General features: G+C 47.5%; 2 protein-coding genes across 31 annotated transcripts in view; one reads left to right on the plus strand and one right to left on the minus strand.

Moving 5' to 3' along the window:
• Positions 1 to 3,672: 3,672 nt before the first annotated feature.
• Positions 3,673 to 12,354, plus strand: RPLP1 (ribosomal protein lateral stalk subunit P1). 3 transcript variants are annotated; one of them, XM_086608898.1, is made up of 6 exons: positions 3,673 to 3,824; positions 3,955 to 4,029; positions 4,299 to 4,416; positions 4,869 to 4,934; positions 5,548 to 5,581; positions 12,261 to 12,354. In XM_086608898.1, exons 1-6 carry the CDS (start codon positions 3,753 to 3,755, stop codon positions 12,337 to 12,339), a joined length of 444 nt encoding a protein of 147 aa, XP_086465024.1. In that variant the 5' UTR covers positions 3,673 to 3,752; the 3' UTR covers positions 12,340 to 12,354. The 3 variants fall into 3 exon arrangements, with proteins under 3 accessions (XP_086465024.1, XP_086465025.1, XP_086465026.1); XM_086608899.1 differs by lacking the exons at positions 5,548 to 5,581; positions 12,261 to 12,354 and having other exon boundaries at positions 4,869 to 4,989; XM_086608900.1 differs by lacking the exons at positions 3,955 to 4,029; positions 5,548 to 5,581; positions 12,261 to 12,354 and having other exon boundaries at positions 4,869 to 4,989.
• Positions 7,289 to 22,908, minus strand: part of PTK2 (protein tyrosine kinase 2) — a 167,003-nt gene continuing 151,383 nt past the window's right edge. For 10 of the 28 annotated variants that reach the window (XM_086608897.1, XM_086608896.1, XM_086608895.1 and 7 more), the window contains 7 exons: positions 19,997 to 20,059; positions 14,596 to 14,635; positions 13,758 to 13,864; positions 10,455 to 10,463; positions 9,037 to 9,192; positions 8,488 to 8,568; positions 7,289 to 7,560 (listed from right to left, as the gene is read on the minus strand). In XM_086608897.1, coding sequence (XP_086465023.1) covers positions 7,348 to 7,560; positions 8,488 to 8,568; positions 9,037 to 9,192; positions 10,455 to 10,463; positions 13,758 to 13,864; positions 14,596 to 14,635; positions 19,997 to 20,059 — 669 coding nt within the window. In that variant the 3' untranslated portion in view covers positions 7,289 to 7,347. Of the gene's footprint in view, positions 7,561 to 8,487; positions 8,569 to 9,036; positions 9,193 to 10,454; positions 10,464 to 13,745; positions 13,865 to 14,595; positions 14,636 to 19,996; positions 20,060 to 22,908 lie in introns of all 28 variants that reach the window. The other 18 variants (XM_086608868.1, XM_086608890.1, XM_086608889.1 and 15 more) reach the window with 6 other exon arrangements.

A 22,908-nucleotide genomic window follows, 5' to 3' on the forward strand; every position in this document is an offset into this window, starting at 1 on the left:
CCAATATTTCACTACCTTCATCATAAAAAATGTCTTCCTTGTGTCTAGTCTCAATCTACCCTCTTTTAGTTCAAACCCATGACCCCTTGTCCTATCGCAACAGGCCCTCCTAAAAAGTCTGTCCCCCATCTTTCTTACAAGCCCCCTTTAAGTATTGAAAGACCAAAATAAGGTCTGTCTTCTCTTTCCAGGCTGAAGAACCCCAACTGTCTCAGCCTTTCCTCATAGGAGAGGTATTCCATCCCTCTGATCATTTTTGTGGCCCTCCTCTGGGCCCGCTCCAACAGATCCATGTCTTTCCCATGCTGAAGACTCCAGAGCCGGACGCAGTCCTACAGGTGGGGTCTCACCAGAGCCAGCTCATGAGCAAAGACCCCTTTGAGAAAGTGGAATCCCATCTGACACCAGAAGGCCTGGTGCCCTGTAGACATCCCACTATTGAAAAACCCAAAATTCTGGTGGTGACACCAGCCATGGACCCATGTATTACGAAACTGGGTCCATCTGTTTGTTGCAATGTCACTGCCCACAACTGGAAGGAGAGAGGAAAAAATAACCCGTGCTGCTCTGGATTCCCTTGCCAACTGTCCCAAGGCCCTGAAGTCTCTTTTGATTGCTCTGGATGCACACTGCAGCTTCATCGCCACCCACATGGAAATGCAGTAATGGGTAATAGTCCCAGGGCATACCAGGCTGGGAAGTTTCCTGGCTGTCCTGGTTTTGACTGGGACAGAGTTAGTTTTCCCTTTTAGCAGCTAGAGCAGCTCTGTGTTCTGGTTTTAGTCTGGGATTTGTTATGAGAAGAACGCTGACAGCGCACTGATGTTTGTAGTTGGTACTGAGACCTCGAGGACTTTTCCGCTTGCCGTGTTTTTGCCGGTGTACAGGAGCACAACAGGAGAGGGGGGAGCGCAGCTGGGACGGAGGGTCCACACCTCATCTTATGATTTGAATTTAGAGTTAGGATTGAGGGCCAAAGTGGCCAATGGAGTATTCTGTATCACGCAATGTCATGCCCAGTGTATAGATGAGGGGTGACCAGGAAGAAGGGCTTTTGCTCTTCCAGGACTCTCTCCTGAGGGCCCTCTCTCTTGGACTCTCCGAGTGCTCTCTCTCTCATTCTCTTTTTGGACCCCTCGCTCATCCGGGAATGTGGTGTTGGGACTTACCTGTTTCAGAACTGTTTACTGGGACAGGACAGGCATTGTTCACCGGGTGGTGAGCAATCACACTGTGCATCACTTGTTCATATATATTATTATAATCATACATACATATAATTCATATTTTATTATTATCATTATTACTTTTAATGTGATATTAAATTGCACTTACCTCAACCCACGAGTCTCTTTCCATTTGCCCCTTTAGTTCTCTTCCCCGTTCCCTGGGGGTGGAGAAGAGGGAGCGAATGGCTGTGTGGCACTTAGTTGACAGCTGCACTAACCCAGGCCCCAGGGAGGCAGCAGACTTCCCTATCCAGCATATCCCACCCTCTGTTCCTCTCAGAAGAGAGTCACCTACAACTATAACCGTCTTTTCTTCCTCATGGAGGTGGTCATGACATGGGGCTAGGCTTTTCTGGCCTTGGCATCACCTCTGGTCTAGATGGATCATCATCCACTGACTGGTCTTCCACATCCAGAGCCTCATAGCTGTTGCACAGAAGTGCCTGGGAAGGCGAGGTGGGCAAGGAGAGAGTTCGCCTGCTGCCCCGAGCATGGACGTGCCTCCATTCACTCCTTTCCTTTAAGTTACTGCTGTCAGCCTGGTGGAGGAGGGTACATGATCCTCTTGATCTTGGTTTTTCCTGGTGGCTGTTCCTGTTTCTGTCTCGGACAGCAGAGCATGGTTCTACCAGTCTGTCTCTCTACTCAGACTCCCTGATGCTCCTTAATCTTTTTACTTCCTCTCACAGCTCTGCCACCAGGCTGAGCAGATGGTCCACTTGGTCACACCTGACACAGGTGTTCTTGCTGCTGCCACTTGTTACCAGGGAATGCCTCTGGCCCTCCCTGCAGCTGAGACCTGGGCAGCTGCACCTTCTCCTGGGAGCTCTGCCTGAGTTGCCACATCAGTTCTGGCGAGCGCAGAGGACATCATAGCTTTCTGCTGGGTGGTACCACAGCTCAGCTCCTGCTGAGAAGGCGATGGCGACCAACTGAACTGCCCTTTTGTCAGTTCACCCTTTTGACCTTCACCCTTGTCCGGAAGTCAGCTGATGACACAGAAATAGAAACTAAAGCTGTTTTGGTGGGGAAGATATTCTGATTCGGTTCAGTACCCACCTCTCGCTCAAAATAACTATCTTCTCACGCTCCTTTGGACAAAATATTTTCCAACCAACCTCCTGTCTTTCTGTAGGAACGACGAACACGCCCATCTCACCAGTTCGACATTTAAACTAAAACGCAGCCCTTCCTGGTTCGGCTGCATGTGACCCAGCCACAACGCCTCTGCGGATTCCCTGGGACCCGGTGTTTTCCCGGAGACCACAGCTGGGAGCGGGCCTCATTTGCCGAAAGCAACAGGCAGAGCACAATGGATTCAGTCCTTCCTGCAGGCGCCTTCCCAAAGGTCTAAATCCATCCTGTGTCCCAGGACTCCGGGCATAAACCGCTCTCCGCGGGACTCCCGAGGGACACCCATCAAACATGCGCCTGCAAAGAACACGTGAAAATCAGAGCATGTTTGTTTTCCATTCTGGAGTGGAACACTGGAATTTGCTAAGGCTCCTAAGGTTACAACGTTATGCAAAGTTGGGAAGTGGGATGTTTTCTCCAGGGGCTCATCCTGCACCCTTTGTTTTTTTAACTTTTTACACGTTACAGAAAACAGTATGTTTAGCCAAGCGATGACACCCTAAACAACAGCACCGCTTACACCTGGAACACGGCAGATTCCGACTGGTTTTGGAGAACGTTAACAAAAACTGGCAATTCCGTGCTCTGATTTAAATGGTTTGTGTCTCTATGGAAGGCCCGGGGACACAGCTGGACACAGGACACGCAGGTTCCAGCCGCTCCCATCCACGGCGTTGCCCTCTTGATCATCATTGCATCGCCGCTGTCGGCTCTGGTGAGCATTCCATATCCTATTTTCTTTTTCTGGTTGCTCACAGTCCATACTCCCTCTCTGGAGTGTAACAACATCTGAGACTATTTTTTTTCCTGACAAAAAGCGGGGAAAAGAAAGGCCTCTACAAGGAAACAACGTGTATATCGTGGAGAACTCTGGAGTGTGCAGAGCCGCACAAAAGCCGGCAGTGCGCCTGCCTTTCCCGGGGCCGGGACGCAGGCGGGAGCCGGCTCCGCGCCCGCGGTGGCCCAGGCGGAGGGAAGCAGCGGTGGTGCTGGAGAAGGCGCGCAGGGAGCCGCGCAGGGAAGTGCGCAGAAGGCGCGCAGGGAGCCGCGCAGGTAGGTGCGCAGAAGCCGCGCAGGCGCCGCCAGCAGCCTTAGCGCCCGCCCGGCCGCGCCGCGCCCACGCGACGCTGCCGTCACCCCCCGCTCGGCGGCGATTGGCGGAGCGCTCCCTGCCACCATTGGCCAGGGCCGCCTGGCCCGTCGCGGGTTGGGCGGCGGTGCTGACGACACCGTCGCGTCTCGGCTCGCCGCGCTCGCCATTGGCTGGGGGCGCCGTTATAAAGCTGCCTCGCGGGCCCGCGGCCCCTTCCGTGCGCGGCGGCCCAAGGTGCCCTGTCCTTCAGCCGAAGCTAAGGCCGACCCGCCCGGCGACTGGCACCGCGCCCCGCCATGGCCTCCGTCTCCGAGCTCGCCTGCATCTACTCCGCCCTCATTCTGCACGACGACGAGGTCACCGTCACGGTAAGCGCGGGCCCGGCCCCGCCGGCGCAAGATGGCGGCGAGGCGCGGCATGGCGGGCGGCGGGGCCGGGCCGAGGGGCGGCGGGGCCGGGCCGGGCCGGGCTGGCTGCTGAGCGCTGCTGCCGTTGCAGGAGGACAAGATCAACGCGCTCATCAAGGCGGCCGGGGTGAACGTGGAGCCGTTCTGGCCGGGCCTCTTCGCCAAGGTGAGCAGCGAGCGCTGGGCCGGGTGGAGCGGCGGGAAGGGTCTGGGCGCGTCCCCGTCTCGGTGTGGGCGCTGCCGGGCGCAGATCGCCACCGAAGCGCGGCTCCCGGTGGTGCCGGTTTGGGCAGGGGGCGTTCGCGTTCGGAACTCCGTTAGAAGCACCGAACTGCGGCGGCTGCCGGTCGGTCTTGCGGCGCTCACGACAGAGCGAGCAGCGCCCAGGACGGGCGCGGAGCTTCCCCCGGCGCTGACGCTGCTCGTTCTCCGCAGGCTCTGGCCAACATCGACATCGGCAGCCTCATCTGCAACGTGGGGGCCGGCGGCGGCGGGGCTCCGGCGGCGGCGGCTCCCGCGGGCGGTGCCGCGCCCGCGGGCGGTGCTGCCCCTGGTAAGTGGGTTTCCATGTCCGATGTCCTCATCTGCCGCTGGGAGAGACTCCGGGGTAAAAAGCGGCTCGGTGCCACCTGGGGAGTCGGCGCTTGGCTCTTCCCCTGGCAGCGCTGACGTGGTTTGTGCCTCGCAGTGTGGGTGTTCCACGGCAAACCAGACCCTCACTGGGAGGGCTGGGATTGCACCGAGTCAGCATCAGAATTAAGGCTGATCTTCCTGTGTATCGTCAGGATCTTCTCCAAAGTTTTTCAGATTTGGTAGAAATTAATTTTGAAGGCACAAAACCACTTTCTTATAGTGGAAACGCCAGTCTCCGTGGCTTGTTAGGGTTGCTCAGGTCTTGCTTCTTGATGTTGTTACAGTCACTGCATATGAAATCTTTTGTGACATGTCACTTTTATGAGTTGATAAAGTGGAAAAATCCTGATTCCTTTCTCTTTATTTTTTTAGCTGAGGAGAAGAAAGAAGAAGAAAAGAAGGAAGAGTCAGAGGAATCTGATGACGACATGGGCTTTGGTCTTTTTGACTAATTGGTTTTGTACCTGTCCGTAATAAAGAACGTTTAATTGTATTCTGGTCTTTGTGGGTGCACGTGAAGGGGAGTGAGGAAGGGGGCCAGATTTCTTGCAGGTACCGAGACTTGTCACGTGTTAACGTAGCGTTTTACACCATTCCTTGTCAGTTCTTCATGCTTCACACCGGCACAGCAATGGTTCCAGCTCCAAATTGCATTCATGGCATACGGACAAAAGTGGAAACCAGTCATGGTGAGCACAGGCTGTGGTCAGCTTTGGCAACAGTGCCATGTCCTGCCTGGCAGCTCCAGGCGGGAGCTGCTGGTGCTGCAGCCTCGTGGTGGAGCTGCAATGTGTTGTTAAAGCTTCAGCACCGGCGCAGCTTCTAGTTCCAGTAACAACCTCCTCAGGGGCAGCCAAGGGCCATGGGGCAGCAGAGGACAGTTGTTGAGCAGGGAAAATGCTCCAGTTCTCCGGGAAAGGCCCTTGTTGGAGGCTAAAGCCAGGATACTACTTGTGAGTAGGTGTAAGTTACAAGCAGGCTGAGTCTTGCTGTGCCAGGCACCGAGCCCACGTTGTATAGGTGTGTGATTTGGTTTTTTTTGCCTTTCCAGAAAAAAGGAGCCACTCTGAAAACTGCTTTGAAGGGTGAGTGTGGAAGTGTGTAACTTTGCATATGAAAGGAGTAACTTGACAAGTTTGTGATTTCTAAACTAACTTTTGAGCAGGACTTGTCCAGAGCAGCTGAACCAAGGTAAGGGCTGCCTCTCAAATGTGTATTCTGAAGTATTAAATGAAAATTATGAATAAGCAAAATGTTTCCAGTGTGTAAGGAGGACTCTGGAGTTGTGTAGGAGAGTTGTTGCACATCTAGACCGAAAACTGATGCGCTCTGCACTGTCCCATCTTCACACAAAAGTGGAGCACCTTTGGTTTTTGTAAGATGCTGGCACCCCCTGCTGCTGCTGGGAGAGCTGGGATGCTCTGTGGAGCTTCAAAAATAGTTCCTGTAAACCACTCAACCGCTACATCCCCCCCACCCCTTTTTTAAAGGAACCTTCCCCTCGGAAAACTGATTTTTAAAAAGTCCAAAGGAGTGCAAGGAGCGACACCACATAATTATAAGTCACTCGCACAGATGGTAACACTGACTTGTTCCTGTGCTCCACAGTTGGGAGGAAAAACTGCTTTCTGGAAGACTAAAATCTTGGATTTCCTCCTTGAATACTTACTGTTGCTCCTGAAGTCCTGCATAAGTCAATTCCTAAAAGCTTACGGATTAGAGTTGGGGAAAAATTCCAAGCAGAGAAAAGTTGGGAGTGGATTCTTCTGCAGCGCATGCACACAAAAACCAATACAGCCCGAATTTCACTGGTAACACCTTTTTAATAGGTCAAAGTAACTGTACAGTTCATTATATTCTTCCTGAGAATAATTTATATCCCTCAACAGCAAAAAGGGAGTGTGGTTTTTATTTTAACAGAACAGATGGCATAACTGGAAAACCAAGGAAAATCTAATTACACTGCTCTACTGTCACTCCTCCCAGGCAAGACAGACGAAAGGATGGGTTAGTTAACTACAGTGGGTTTAAAATATTCCACATGGCTTTGCTCTGTCTTTATAAATTATATAAAACTGGGGGACATGGATGGCTACGGAACTCCTCTAAATGCAGCTCTGAATTGCTCTGGTACAAAGCAGCATTTTTGCTTCCAAGGAAAACAACATTGCTACAAAAGAACTGGCACGTTATTCTGGTGAAAAAGACGAGTTTTCAGTTGTGTTCTACAGCTAGTTCCAAACAAATGCTTCACACATTCACATGGAAGTAAAAGGCAGGAAGATGGAGAGGGCTTTAGTTTGTCTTGAAATGGCCGAAGTCTTGAAAATATAGCTTTTTATTCTTTCTCTGTAAATCGTGATTAGCATATTGCGACTTAAGTGTTCTAATAAAAAAATTCCAGTCTGGATAGTTCGTATACTGTGGGCAAGAATTCTCAGCCCTGAGGTTTCCCCGAATTCTTCACTTCACAATATCTTTCCCCGATCCGCTGCTCCGACAGGGTTGGGCTCTGCGACCGTAGCCCCGCGGCAGCTCTAGGCTAAGCGTGTCCCATGCGATGGTGTAAAACTGAAGTGTGCTCCGCAGCTGTGAGTTCCCGAGGACTTCTGGACAAACCTCATCTTGGGATAATGCCACTCTTTGAATCCCAGACCAGCTTGGCTTTACGCCAAAAACTTGGTTAAACTTGTAAGGAGGGAGAACCAACAGCTGCCAGTCAGCTCTGCTGAAGCAAGAGGTGCTGGAAAGCCAGGACTACACCGGGTTAATCCTCACTGCTGGTGGAAGGTGAAACAACATCCTTTCGCAAGCAGAATTCTTAGGACTGATGAAACTCTTCCCTCGGGACTTAGTGCGGCCTGGACTGACTGATCATTTTCAGTCTGGCTTGATCAATAACATCCAGCAGATTTTTGGCATCCACAGCCAGCGCGTGAGCAGCCGTCAGCATTTGCTTCTTGTACTCCTGCTGCAGGCTGGTCATGACGTACTGCTGCGCCAGCTTCATCTTGTTAATGAGCTCGGCCAAGTCGGAGTTCAGCAGCTTCTGCGCCATCTCGATCTGCAACGAGAAGATGCAGCCGTCGGACGCGCTGCCTTCGTGACAGCCACGCTGCAGAGCAACGGCACCACCCTCCCTCCCTCCCTCCCTCCCTCCGGAGCCCTGGCTTGAGACTCCCGATTGAAACTGGGGCTGTTTCTGTGGGCACCGCGGGGGGCAGGTGGAATTTCGGCACCTGCTGCTCTACGCTGCCTGGAGATCAAGAGCAGCCTTGTCAGCTGCTGAGCCGTCCACTGTTAAACAGCACCAAGACCCAAACTGCTAACAGTGGGTTTTAACACCTTGTTACAGGTTTCCAGGTCCCTATGATAGATTTTGATCAGATCTAAGGAAGAAATTTTTCACTCTGAGGGTGGTGAGGCACTGGAACAGGTTGCCCAGAGAAGTTGTGGATGCCCCATCCCTGGAAGTGTTCAAGGCCAGGTTGGATGAGGCTTTGAGCAACCTGGTGTAGTGGGGGGTGTCCCTGCCTATGGCAGGTGGAACTAGATGATCTTTGACGTTCCTTCCAACCCAAACCATTCTGTGATTCTATGATTATCATCACGCTCTTTATTACTATGAATAAAGTAGCTCTAAAGCATAAAAGTAGCTCTAAAAACAAAACTGGTCAAGAAGCCAGATACAGGTCACTTCACAGAACCACGTAGCCAAGCCAGGGTGATTTTTTTCCTGGGGTGTGCTGTACACGCTTCCATTACATCCAGTTGGAGCGTCTGCACTTAAGTCAATACAAGCCTACGTCCACGCAGCAGTTCTAATAAAATTTATTTCGTGTAGAATTCTAACACAGGAGTTCAGAGTGCTTAGTGAACCAAACATCTGCATGTGCAATGGAAGAGAGAGCTGCAACACATGAGGCAGCTGTCCTGGCTGAGCCTACCTTGAAACCTAACAACTGAGCATCGGGAGTGGAGCTCTACGTACCTCTCTGTGGGTGCTTGCGGGAAGCACTGGGAGAGTCTCATCTACTGTTGCCAGTAAGGTTCTTAGTGCCAAACCAACCTCCTATGAAAAAAAAATTAGGGAAATAAACTTTAAAAACGAATGGATCAGAGAATTGTAGGAGTGCAGGAAGCAACAGATCCACTCAATTCCTCATCTGGATAAGAAGGGAGTTAGAACATGGCTGAGAGACTTTAGAACCCACCTGCAGTTCTGTGTTTCACCATCAAAAAAAGATGCCAAGGGGTTAATTAAAAAAAAAAAAGTTTTTCTTAAAAAAGTGAAACACGGAGAAGACAGCGCACAACTGGCTGCACCTGGAAAAGCGCAGGCAAGCTGGGAAATAAAAGCACTGCTGCCCAGAATAATGCCAACAGTACCCAAAGCCCCAGCCCTCTGACCACAAGTCACCCGCCCCGCAAATGCAAAAGGCTCTTCTACCTCCAACTTTCCAGAAAGTTTCTCCTACACCACTTGAAGTCCTCGTTCAGGAGAGAAATGAAATGCTGATTTTAGGAATTGCTGCCATACCTTTACCATGGGCACGTACTCCTCTGGCGGAGCTGGCTGTATTTTACTGGACATTTCTATGACTGCTTTCACCAGCCCAGTTACATTCTCGTAGACTTTGTCGTTGGAGCGGTCCAGGTTGGCCGTAGGAGGAGGGCTGATTTCCTGCGGCTGAATCTGGAAGCAGAGAGGGGTTGTTTAACCTCCTGTTCCCAGCAGATGGGGCTCAGCAGCTTCCCAACCTCCGCAGACCGCCGAGAAGGTCTCCTATTCCCAACAGCCCCCCGCCCGGTCCCGCGCTAGCTCCCGCATCGGAAGGAAGCTGCTTTTTAGTTCTTCTGACTGAACCTGATCTGTGAAACGACGCTGGAGAACTTTTACCAAGATTTCCCTGCAGAGTTTCCAGTATAACTCCCACAATAGAGAAGAAAATAATCTGAGGAACGAGGAGTACAGAGTACTTGACGCATCTAAGTGGTTCACTACTGATGGACAAGTTCTATGGCTAAGGCAACAGAGGTCAGGTCCCTCGTTCCAGAAAGTTGTTTTGTGCCCCAAAACAACCTCAGAGTACGCACTTAACACAGTGACACAGCACAGAGAGAATATTGCAGCATGTGTTATTGTTTTGTTAGTGAAAACGCACAGCAAATTAGTGAAAAGGGTGTCACCAGTACAGGTGGGGAACACTGAATGTTTTCCTACAGTTTGTTCCCAATAGATCAAAAAAACTCCACAGGTTAAAAATCCTGCAGTCCTTACTCAAGCAAAACTGGCACTGGGCCAGCTCTGTCTGGAGCTAAATCCAAGACAGACTGCAATGATCACCTGTTGGAAAAGAAATTTTGAGAACTCCCTCCATGAGGTCCCTCAGTACCCCTGCTGCTGAACTGCACAACTCCAAGCATCCCAGTTCCCTGCAGCTCTTCACTACTATGGGATGCCCAAGCAACCACTCAGGGGAAGCAGGAGGTAAAAAAATTGCTTATTTCCTACTGGTCACACAGCGGCCGTCCATCCTGATGATCTGAGATGGCTCACCCCATTTCAGCCCATCACACTGGGTTACTACTGGCTCTTTCAACTGGTCCTAGCTACAGGGATGTTTCACTGGGAGAACCTGAGATACTACCTTGATGAAACTATAAAATACTTCGATGAAACTTTGTCTAAGGAAGGAGCGCAGAATTTAGTGCATGGTGATCCCATTTTGTTACGTTTCACTAAGAGGGTACTGACAACGGTTACAGAGATTTGATGTGATGTATCGATTGGAAAACACCGTAGGAGAAAGAACACGGAAATTGCCTCAATCACCAGAGAAAGGCTGTGATTCTAATTGGTTCCAGCAACCGAGAAGTTAAACAGTCACCTGGCAAAGTTGCATGCAAAGACATTTTGGAATAGGGCACGTACACACACGCTCACGCACTGCTTACCCTCCATGGCTATGGTTGAGCAGAATGTGGGGGAATGTTAAAGAATTTTACCAAAAGAAGGGAAAAAAGAAAAACAATATTAATAAAACTCAGCAGGAAAAAACCCAAACCCAAACCAAAACATGTGTAGCAATAAGAGACCAGTTAAAAAGCCTGCAACAAAAAACGCGTCCTCAACAGTATGGGCAGTCATTCACGTTAGCTCCCGGTCCATTTGTTACGGAAGCTCCGTGTGCTGGCGACCTGCTGTGCGCCCGCGTAGGAAGTGGAAGTGTTTGCCATGCACCCATGCTGACTTCCCAACACACGGGGAAGAGATCATGCAAAGCTCGACAGGAGCAAGCCAGTCTGGCAAGTGGTGAGTGCAGCAGAGGGCCTCTGCAGCGGTGGGAAACGTGTCCTGCACAACCTTGGTCCCTTTACACACGCAATCCAGTGCTCAATGGATTTAAGAAAACGTTGTATCCCTCTTTCTGGAACTTTATTTTACTTTAGGAAAGTCATAGGGAATATAAGGTCGTCTAATTGTGCAGCTCCAGTTCGTGATGGCTAATCACAGCTGCGGTCAAGAACTACCAAGAACCCATTCCAGATGGATTATACCCACCTCATTGAATTCTAGAGGGATTATACCCACCTCATTGAATTCTAGAGGGATTATACCCACCTCATTTAATTCTAGATGGATTATACCAAGCTCATTGAATTCCTACAGTCATTTCAAAATTCATTTTGAACATTTCAAAACCATGGACATAGGTGTTTCTTAACACTCAAGAGTTTTTTTTGTTTCTACCCAACATCAACACTATTGCTCTGCAGACCATGAAGTCAGGAGTTTGTTTGTGTGGACTGGCTGACTCTGCCTCAGCAAGTAACAGAAACCCAAGTAATTCCTGGTGCGTGCCCTAAAGGTGAAGCCCTGAAGGGCTTCCTGAAGCCCTCAGGGGAATCCTCTTACTTCCATTTGTATTCTGCAGAAAGGGGTGACCGAAACAGGAGCCTGAAATGGGTGTACAGAGAACGGAGTCTGAAATGAACCCCAGAAGCATCTTCAGTTTAGGACTGCAGACAATAACCAAGCTATATGCTATCAAAAATAATGGGCTGTTTTCTTGAAAGGGCATAAATCAACCCAATTTTAAGAAACTCTTGAAAGAAAAAACAAAATCAGCCCTTCTTTTCTACTGAAGCAGCTATTTAGTACACGAATCTTGTTCACTTGTTGTTACTGATGACTCTGGCTGCTCAGGTTTGTTTGTTGTCGAAAGGATGTATTTCAGAAAACATTTTTCATGTTCCAGTATCAGCATTTAGAAAGGAAATTTTAGAGAAGCCAAGTTTAGCAACACATCCATTACTGCTTTTTGGCATTTTCCGAGGCTTGGCAGCTTGAAAAGCTCTGGCCTCACTTTCTAATAAATAATTCTGCTCAAATTTCCCACTGCTGTCTACTTACTCTGACTCTTCAACATTCTGATAATCTCAGAACAAGAAAGCAAGAGTGACACAGGCAGGCAGTGGCCGAGACTGAGTTGTGCTAAACATACTGCTTTGATGGCAAGTTCTGAATTTCATGGTCAGATGAACTGGATTTTTCCTCTGTTTTCTTAAACCATCTGACATAAATGTCGCTGATCACAACAGCTGTGTCTACCACAACATGGACTGTGGTTCTTTACTCCAGGCTTGGCAGGGCTTAGATGAGCAGGAGGTTCTCCTTCCGTGAGGAGCTGTACTACTGGCACTAGCTGTTGTGTTAGAGATCGCCCCGGTGTATTTGCAGAAGCCTGTGATCTAACACAGTCTCCATCTTCCTCCTCTGGAGAAGCAGCCGGAGCACAAACACATCACCTCCCTGGGGGCTACTGATGGCATCAACTGACAGAATGGGAGCAGCAGCAGGAGTGATCCTGCTTTAACGCTCCAGTCAGTGATACTGCCGTGGGACCAACCGTCTTGGTGGAGGGGTTTGTCTGGCTGCAAAGGTTGTGAGACAATAAACTGGCCATGTCTATAGATCAGCTGCGTTTCTGTCAAGTGTTACTGACAGAGAATTCCCAACCACTATCACATCTGGCTGCTGGAAACTGTTAGCATCAGAAGTAGCTTCACTGGTTCATAGAATCATAGAATCATAGAATCATAGAATCGTTAGGGCTGGAAGGGACCTTCAAAGGTCATCTAGTCCAACCCCCCTGCAAGGAACAGGGATATCTCCAACTAGATCAGGTTGCTCAGGGCCTTGTCCAACCTGGCCTTGAACGTCTCCAGGGATGGAGCATCCACCACCTCTCTGGGCAACCTGTTCCAGTGTTCTACCACTCTCATGGTAAAAAATTTTTTCCTAATATCCAACCTGAACCTACCTCCCTCTATTTTAAAACCGTTACCCCTTGTCCTATCATAACTGGCCCTCCTGAACAGCCTCTCCCCATCTTTCCTGTAGGCCCCCTTGAGGTACTGGAAGACCGCTATAAGGTCACCCCGGAGCCTCCTCTTCTCCAGGCTGAACAGCCCCAACTCTTTCCCCTGGGAGGCCCTGAGGTCACCCAGGTTTCTGTTTCCTGAAGATTAGAAAGATAAAGGCTGGGAACAACACCTCGAGGCACAATTTGAAAAGTGACTGACACTAAGGAGCAGTTCCACTGACACCAGCTGCAGCAGGGGACAAGATGCTGTGTTTTACAGCACCCTGCAGCATCTCTCTGCCAGAAAACGGTAAAGTTTCATTTTTGGCTTTATTGCCTATTTATTGGAGATGAAACAACACATTAGAACTGTCTCAATCACAGTTCAGACAGCCCTGACTACACCATTTCCCCTCTCCCCTTGTTCCTCAGAGCTACTAAGGTTTTAGGAGCCTTGGTGCTCCAATAAGAGCTTTTTGGAGTAGCACAGCTGGGACATGTCTCACTTCTCTGGGACTGAGGGCAGGAGACTCTGGTAGTACCTGACTAACTGGGAACCCTGGGTGTGCTTCCTGCTTAACAGAGCTGCTGAGCAGGGAGGCTGAGTCCACACAGGAGATCTCGTTTGCTCTTCAAACTAGAAATAAGCTCACCTGGGAAAGGTTCTAGGTCAGGAACATGCTGAATCACAATAATGGAGGATATGAGACTACCAGTTAACTCCCCACTTCCCTGGAGAGATGCCAGTGCATGTTTGCCCCATGACAACATTTACTTGGGAAGTTTAGCTGCTTTTGTTTTCCACGGTCTCTACTTCAGGAACAGGAAACTATCTCAGAGTGGTAATGTTTAATTTTCTGAAGTGTATTTCGTGTGACACTGAGCAACGTACCTTCACGCCTTCGTTGTAGCTGTCCACGGGGCTGTTGAGGCTTGCAAGGCTGCCCAAATGGCTGGGGGCTCCAGGGCGGGGAGGTTTCTTTGGTGGAGCTGCGTGATCTGATGAACAAAACAACTTGCATTACAGAGGAGCAACATAACAGATATACCTGCACAATTCTGGTCTGTCAACACTGCAAAGACTACACGTGCTTTACTGTAGTAGCAGGAGATGTACATGTCTTACAGTAAATCCACTGCTTGTAGGTGCTACACTTCAACCTGTATTTCAACTGAAGAAATGCAGACAGAAAAGATGGTGGAATTCATAAAGTTCTCCTGTGATTATGAGAACATGGCTCTTTCAGTATGATACTTTGAAAATCCCTTCGTGGGGCAACTGCTACTGCTCTCAGTACATCTACCCCAGAGCTGGGAAGTACTCAGCCCTTCGTACCACAGCTGAGTGCCACACATGCTGCCTAGGTCTGGGAAAATCGGACTTCTTCATGGCAGAAATCCTGGCTTTGAGATTGAGAAACCTAAATTTCGGTGTCTACTTTTGTTTTACATGTCCGGACTCCACACATGGTGAAGTCCTACACAGCGACTCAGCTTCCTCCAGACGCTTCCCGCCCGTTGACGAAACACTGTCTTGGCTTTGCTGACTACACCTCTGGGGACTGCAGGGGGAATTTCAACCCCCAGTGCACGAAAACATCTATGTGTAGGTATCTGGAATTGAATCCACCCCTTGTATGGAAATATTGGCATAAATATTTGCTCATTACTGCTGCGAGAAGACTTGCAATCAAGGATTCAAGATGACAGTCTATGAATTTACTGCTTACCTGGTTTACCCACAGGCTGATATATGTGCTGGTTACCAGCCTATAAAATAAAATATACATTTAGACTAGTTATTACAGTGCTCACAAGGTTCATCAGCACAATGAGAGTAGCACATTTCCCAACAAACACGTCTCTCTTCACCATCACTAGCTAAGCTCCTGCCTACAGGTACATTATTTATATAGTAAGAAAAGAATTTTCATTTATTTCCCATCACTCCCAACAGCCCTGGCCTCTGCGCTACAGTTCATCCTTCATTATTAACTAAACGTGGTGGAACGTTCACCATTATTCCCAGTCTGTGCTCAGCCATCGAACTGTCGCAGTGGCAGCGCCACAACCAGAAGGCTCAGGTGTTCCTGCACTGCGGAACGGCCTCCATGGTGGCCACAGGTTCCTAAGCCAGGTTACTTTTCGGTTTTGTTGCAAAGCTCTGCATCTAGGTCAACTTGCTTATTCATCTGGAAGTATTTCCTAAGAGATTGAAGTGCTCCTCCGTGGTGATTGCAGTCACACAACCTTTATGCCAACCTCGGCTGCCGAGGCGGGCAGCCAGGATGCATGACACGGAGGACTCCCTATCCTCTCTCCACCCAGCAGAACGGGGTGACCTAAGGGACAGAGGGCAGTGGTGACACGTTCTGGCCTGGCGCAGCAGGCACACCTCCTCAGTGACGTCCCACCTCCCAGGTGCCTCTGCATAACAGGTACGAGGCTCTGCAGGTGGAACTGAACAGTAACAAGGACAATGGTTCATCTGGGTTGGAGGTGTTGCCGAGGTTAAGTCAGCCTACACCCTGTGTCAAAACCACTTCCATAAAGGAAAAGTCGGGGATTGCCATAGGAGACTTTCTTCTGGAGGGACCAGAAGGCCCAATATGCAGACTGGACCCACTTCTTAGGGAAGTCTGCTGCCTCTCTAGGTCCCATGTTAAAGATGTGAAGACAAAACACCCTACCCTGGTACAGGCCTTGGATTATTATCCGTTATTGGTTTTTCATGTAGGCAGTGCTGAAGTTGCAGTAAGAAGTCCAAGAGCAGTCAAGAGAGACTTCAGGGACTTGGGATGACTGGTTAAGAAGGGATCAGGAGCACAAGTCATGTAAGTCATGTTCTCTCTCCTTCCAGTTGCAGGGAATGACAGGAAGACCCAGCTGGTCAATACCTGGCTCTGAGCCTGGTGTCTCCATCTGAGTTTAGGGTTTTTTGATCACAGGTTGGTTTACACAACACCAGGCCTGCTGGCAACACACGGAGTAAGCCTGTCTCAAAGCAGGAAAAGGATCTTTGCGCTGGAGTTAGCAGGGCTCATCGAAACAGCTTTAAACTGGATTTGAAGGGGAAAAGGATAGAACCAGGCTTGCTAGAGATAAGCCTGGGGGCAGCACACCAGTGTTTGAGGGACAGTGTACTAGTGAGGTCCTGCAGTCTGCTCCATGATGTACTGATTACACCGGAGAACATTTGAAATGTCTTTATACTAATGCATGCAGCATGAGGAATAAACAAGAGGAGCTAGAAGATTTGGCCCAGTCCCAGAGCTAGGACATTGTTGGCATAAATGAAACCTGGTGGGATGAGTCCTGTGACTGGTGCACCATGACAGATGGTTACAGGGCTCCTCAGGAGGGACAGGTGAGGCTGGGAAGACTGGCATTGTATGTAAGGGAGGGGTTGGATTGTGTGGTGCTTCCAGTAGGTGATGATATGGTTGAGAGCCTCTGCATAAGGATGAAGGAGAAAGCAAAGAAAGCGGATGTTGTTGTGGTGACCTGCTATCGACCACCCACCCAGGACAGTGACATCGATGAATTCCTACAAGGAATTAAGGGATATCTCTAGATCAACTGCCCTTGTCCTTATGGGTAATTCTAACTTCCCGATGTCAGCTAGGAGTATCATATACAGACACAAAGAGGTCCAGGAAATTTTTGAAGCATGTTAGAATAGAACAAACCAGATTATTTTGGTTGGAAGAGACCTACAACGATCATCGAGTCCAACTGCCTGACCAGTACAGGGCTACATCGAGGCTAATAACTTCTTGGAACAAGTACTAAGGGAGCTGAGTAGGAAAGGTGCCCTCCTACATTTACTGCTTGCAATCGGAAAGGGAGGAGATTCTGCCCCTCTGATCTGCTCTTCTGAGATCCCACCTGCAGTACTGCATTCAACTCTGGGGCCCCCAACATAAAAAGGCCATGGACCTGTTGGGAGTGGGTCCAGAGGAGGGCTACTAAGCTGATCCGAAGGCTGGAGCACCTCGGCTATGAAGACAGGCTGAGAGAGTTGGGGCTGTTCAGCCTGGAGAAGAGAGGGCTCCAGGGAGACCTTCTAGCAGCCTTCCAGTACCTGAAGGAGGCCTACAGGAAAGCTGGAGAGGGGCTTTTTACAAGGGCGTGTAGTGATAGGACAAGGGGCAATGGCTTTAAACTGAAAGAGGGCAGATTTAGGTTAGATCTAAGGAAGAAATTCTTCCCTCTGAGGTTGGTGAAGCAGTGGAACAGGTTGCCCAGAGAAGTTGTAGATGCCCCATCCCTGGAAGTGTTCAAGGCCAGGTTGGATGAGGCTTTGGGCAACCTGGTGTAGTGGAGGGTGTCCCTGCCATGGCAGGGGGGTTGGAACTAGATGATCTTTAAGGTCCCTTCCAACCCTAACCATTCTATGATTCTATTCCTCAGCTTCTAACTCCAGCATCACCTCATTTCAGTGCTAGATGACTGTGAGGATACCAAGCACAGAGAAAGTCTGCAGGAGATCCTCCGAACTGAACCAAGAAGCTCACACCTTGCAACCAACTCATTAAGAAACTCGAAGGATACTCAGATTGTAGTTCAGCATTTATCCAAAGCTTCATCCTGGCACTTTTAGAAATTCATGTTACAGTTTCAAAATTACAGGCAGCTCTGACAATGGCTCCTATGGCCAAGGTTGCGTAGCACTTTGTGAAGCCTGCTTTCAGTGGCTTAAAAATTTTTCAAATTTTAACTATATGAAATGAAAATTGTCACACTAAATCTACTCTAAGCTCATTTCTAACAGTTTGCTCTGGGAAACTGTATCAAGAAGCACAACTTCCAGAAAGTAAGGTCACATAAAAACGTATTGCATAGGGAGGAATCTTAAGTTCTTCTAAATTTCATAGATGATATTCTATCAACTTAATACTTTAGAGCAGAAACGTGATGGCTAGAAATAAAAGACCACGTTCACCCTGCCTAATCCAGAGTGTAACTACGGACTTGAAAAAAATCGTATTTCACTTTCAGGAACCAGGTGTAGAAACGAAAGATCCAAAGCCCTGAAACTCTTCTGCTGTCACCACAAACCTCTGAAACCCAGCGGCCGATCATCTCACACACTGTCAAACTGCCCTCTACAGTTAGAAAAAACATCTGCTTTCTGCCACCACCATCAGCCACGTCACTAACTTTGATTTGTGTCGGTAACCTAAATATTTAAAATCTGATAACCCTGGGGGAAAAGAAAGAGGGGAAGAGAAGAAGGAGAGTAAAATTCCACTGAATTAATTCTTGCATTTTCACTTCCAGAAAACTGTGTATTAAAAGTACATGTCAGAAGAATGTGCACAAAGCCACGTGCTCGTCAGTCAGGAACTACCAAAACGCGTGTGGTACCTTTTTGTTTGCACCAACACATCCAAGAACAGAATCATGTATTATTCCTTCTCCCTCCCAGTGTCCCTGAACTGCACAGATGCTGCTGCTCTGAGCAGGAATCAGAGCTGCTGAGCTTTCTCGCTCCTCCTACCACGATGACTACCCAAATAAAAAATCACTCTGTGGAGAAGATGTAAACGACACCTCAGTGAGCTGGATCCTGTCTTCACCACTGTCACAGAAACCTCTGTGCTACACTGGACAATTGTTTAATCCTAGTTCTCCTAGAAATAACTACTGCCTGTTCCTCATCCTCTCGATGCGAAATTGACTCACAGAAGCATTAGCCATTTCCACTGCAAACAAAGTCAGTCAGAGTGATGTTCTGAACGTATTAAGAACTATAAAAACAGCAAAATCAAATTCTGCAACTAGAAATGTCATTATCACGAACTGGAGTCTCTTTTAAAACTCATTTTTTCAATGATCACTAAGTGTTTTCCTCACGCTTTCAAATGAGATGTGAAATTGTACCACCTTGTCTGGGAAGACAGGATTTCCCCTACAAGCAGTTCGGGATCTGGGTTTTGTTTTTTATTCTAACCCCAGGCAGGCATTCTGCAATCAAGCAGCAGTCAGAGAAACGAGCTGGCTGCAAGAAGCTGTACCTTAAACCCATTGCCACCACCGGCCACCTGAATCAAGCCTCTGACATGACTTCAAAACCGCCCTGTTATCTCAAAGCATCTTCATGAGCAGCACAAAATACAGCAGCACTTTCCTTGTTCTTTTATAAAGATGCAACAATAGCAAAGACACAACAATAACTAACAGTCTTCTCCAATTTCACGGAAAAAATCCCAGCAGCTTCCAGACATGAATGTCTCTAGAGACCATGCTGCAGCGTGTCATTAATATACTCATTCATGATTGTACTTCGGCTGCAAGTGTGGCAAGAGTGCCTAAATTCTTAGGTAGTGAAGAAATACTGAAGCCAAACTATGAGTTTACAATCACATCCCAAATAAACTAGGAAACTGAATTTAAAATATTAACTTAACTCTTCTAAAGGCGATCCCTGGGGACAAACAGCAGATGAAGCATCAGGTTCTTATTATTAACAGCCCCCAGCCCAACCCCTCCTTTTGATCGGGATGATTCAGAGATTCCAATGGCAATTCAGCAATTGGAGAGACATTTTTAGTTAAACAGACAGGAGTTAAGCCAGAAAGAAAGAACACCACAGCTGCTGTCTGGCAATAAATGAATGGCTATGGGGTTTATTCCGTTTGTTTCATAGCAGATCATGTACCCCAAACAGATTTCTGGGTAATGCAACAGTAACATTTACATTCCTTTTAAGAAAACCCTTCAGATATCTAAACAACTGCAAAAGTTATTTTAATCCTGCTTCCTGTTGACAGAACTTTCAGAAAAATATCCACATTTTTTAGATAAAAGGCCCAATTATACAGCACACGAACGTTTAAAAATTATTGCAACATATTTGTGGAAACATTTTAGTGTTTGTTTCAACAGCTGCTCCAAGGGGAAAAAGCCCAGCAAACCCCAAATCCCCCAGACTGCTGCATGAACAAGTTTGCCACGGCTGCTCTTCCCACAGAAGCTGAGCCTCTTGGAAAGCTGCAGAACCACGTAATAATAGTGGAAACATTTAGCAAAAACTTCAAATCATCTCCCCTAATCAAGACGGCGTACATGTTCTACAAGGAGACCAGAGGGAGAGTTGGGAGACGAAAAGATCCCACACATACTTACTGGGCCCTGGAGACCTCCGTCCTCTCGGTCAACGCTGCTTCTGGAGAGCCGCACATCGGGTTTCTAAAACAGAAATTCAAAATGTCATTCCGTGCTCCGCTTACCGATTCGCGCGACCTACGCTTAAAGTCATTCCAAGGCCAGGAAGATTCTGTTGGAAGTTTGCACTGCCAAAGATGTCATTTCACTCCAGTCCACGCAGCCCCGCCGCTGCGACTACGCGTGCCCGCAGCTACGGAAACTCCTGGCACCTTCTCGACCGCCCGTCCTCAGCACCCCGGGAAAAATCCATGCTATAAATATCCACAGTACCATTTCTCTAACACAACATCGGAAAACCTGCATTTTCATTTTCTCAAAGGCAGCAAAAAGCAAATTTTTTGCTCCCCAAGAGCAAAATTTCAGCCACGGGATGAGAAACGCTGCGCATTAATTCCCGCTTCCTGCCGGAGGACGGTTTATATGTACTTGGCTCCCTCTCCAAGCCTGCAAATGGGGCCAATTACTGGAGCCCTTTAAACACGGCATTTGGATATGGAAAGCTAATAAAGATGTCCAGATGCACTGTTCTCCTGATACAAGCCACCAACAAATGAATTTCTATTTTATATGTTTTAAGCAAGCTATAGGAACCCAGGGCTTGGTTGTTTTAAAAAGTGAAAATAAGACTGGCCCTTTTTTTTTGCATAGAAACTGGTCATTTTTCTCATCTCCCCAGCAAATCTAGGCATGATTATTCTTCGAGGACAACGTTAAGTACATGAGAAGACAAAGGAAGAGCGGATGTGAAACAAAGGTCAACGCCGATCCGAAGATACTAGTTCAGCAAAATGAGAGTGCTCTTCCAGTGCCCGAATTCTGGGACACAGCAACAAAGGAGGAGGATTTATCTGACTCTCACTAACCTATGAGACTTGGAGTTCCTCCTCTTCTGAAAACAGATAAAATGCACATCTGCATCAGTGTAAATACGACTTATTTCCTAAGTCTGTGTGGATATACACATAAAATGGATGCGCAGAAACGAGAATGAAAATCTTTTGTTTAGAGAAATGCAGGCACGCGAGTATTGACTGTAACTAAACCGACCCCATGAACAGACACATGTTCTTTCAGGGTCAGTTTTGGGGGACAAATGTATCTGTTTCTTGTTTAAAGCTGCTCCAGATCCCTTTCCTTCTTTCTTTCTAAAAGCACTAAAGAATAATTCAACTCGCATATCCTGCTAAATGACCTTAAAAAGCCAGCAGAGAAGATGGAACTCGCAAAGACACACCAATATTGATTTTTTTTATCATTAAAAATACTCCAGTTGTGCTGGTAGTCTGTCAGAAGGGCTCATACTTTGGATTTTCATTCGGTTTTCCGCAGCCAGAGACACAACCAGAGACAGTCGTTGCCTGAAAGAACTTGCAGATTAAAAATAGACAAATCGTACCAGACAGGGAAATATTTTACCCCATCTTAAGCACGAAGAACTGATGCAGACACAAACAAGTGATTCTCCCATGTTTCTCTGGGAATTTGTGACAAATTTGATGATGAAACCTACCATTGACGAATCTCGTTTATTTCCTTTATTATAATGAAGGAATTTTTTCTGATTAAAGTCTCATTTGATATGGGTATGTTAGCTACTTAAGTTGTGATTCTCATTCTATTTTTAAACTAAAGCAAATAGCTATCATTGTTTATCTAAGCACATGACTAACAACATTTCTGTCGCACTGATGTTCCCAATCTGCCTTCGTTTCATGCTTGTTTCTGGCCAGGGAAGTGCCTAAAATCAAAGTGGAATTCAGGACATCACGTACATGAACCAGTATACAACCATCTAGCTACAGTCTAATAATAATTTAACAGAAGAGTTACAAATAATCATAACATATTACTAAAATGAGTAGCATTAACTTGACAAACGCTTGGTTCACACATTGCCAACAAAAATACTGAGTCCTGTTGACTACTCCCATGCAAGCGAAGCCATGGAAGACCGTGATGTTGCTCAGGCATCTCCAACAACCTCATCTGAAAATGAAGATGCCAAGTGCCAATGGGTACTGGCAAACCAGAGGGTCCATGAGCAGTTTGTGCAGCGACACAACTCACCTGCACCTCAGCGAACTGCATGTTGACGTGGTGGAAGGACTGAAAATCTTTAGTGGTACATAAACACAAGCCCTTTCAACTTCTCCCAACATTTTCTTCCCTCTGCCCCACCAGAACTCAGATAGTTGGGAACACAGGGAACAACAGAGAAATATTCAACACGCTTTTGTGCCCAATGACTAAGAGGAGGGCCAAATATATTTCTAGTGACTTGACTGTGTTCTAATAAATTCTCACAACTTCCATTTCCTTAAATGATATTCAAATTTATTCATTTGTATAGCTGCAGAAATTTCACAAGACAGACCATTTTATAGGAGAGGTGATATCTAAGCTCAAACTCTCATTGTATTTCTAAATATTATTTAGCAGCAATCCTTGCCTTCCTACAGCAGTAAGAGCTTTAATTTCAGTCCCTCATTCTGGCATTACTTAGCAATGCATTGCTGAATTTTTAATACTGAGATTCTTCAGATGGGACTTCTCAAGCATACAGACCATAGTGCTCTGAACTATTTTTTTTGGTGAAAGTGCCAACTGTGCTAAACTAAAATGCAAGTTTAAGCAAAGCCTTTTCTACTCACTATTATATCCATTACAGATGCATATTTAAAGGAGGAAATATATGGTATTAAAACCTTACAGAAAATAAAAATTGTTCAAAAGTCAATGGATTATTTTCTAATAGTCTACTACCTGAAATCTTTGGAAACGTCAAGAGGACTTTTCAGACAGAATGTGTATGTTGACAAACTGGAACATAACCTACTTTATTTCCAGCATTTCTGGTTACTCACTAATAA

Source organism: Tauraco erythrolophus, chromosome 3 (genome assembly GCF_009769465.1).
Source record: "Tauraco erythrolophus isolate bTauEry1 chromosome 3, bTauEry1.pri, whole genome shotgun sequence".
In the NCBI taxonomy this organism is placed as follows: Eukaryota; Metazoa; Chordata; class Aves; order Musophagiformes; family Musophagidae; genus Tauraco; species Tauraco erythrolophus.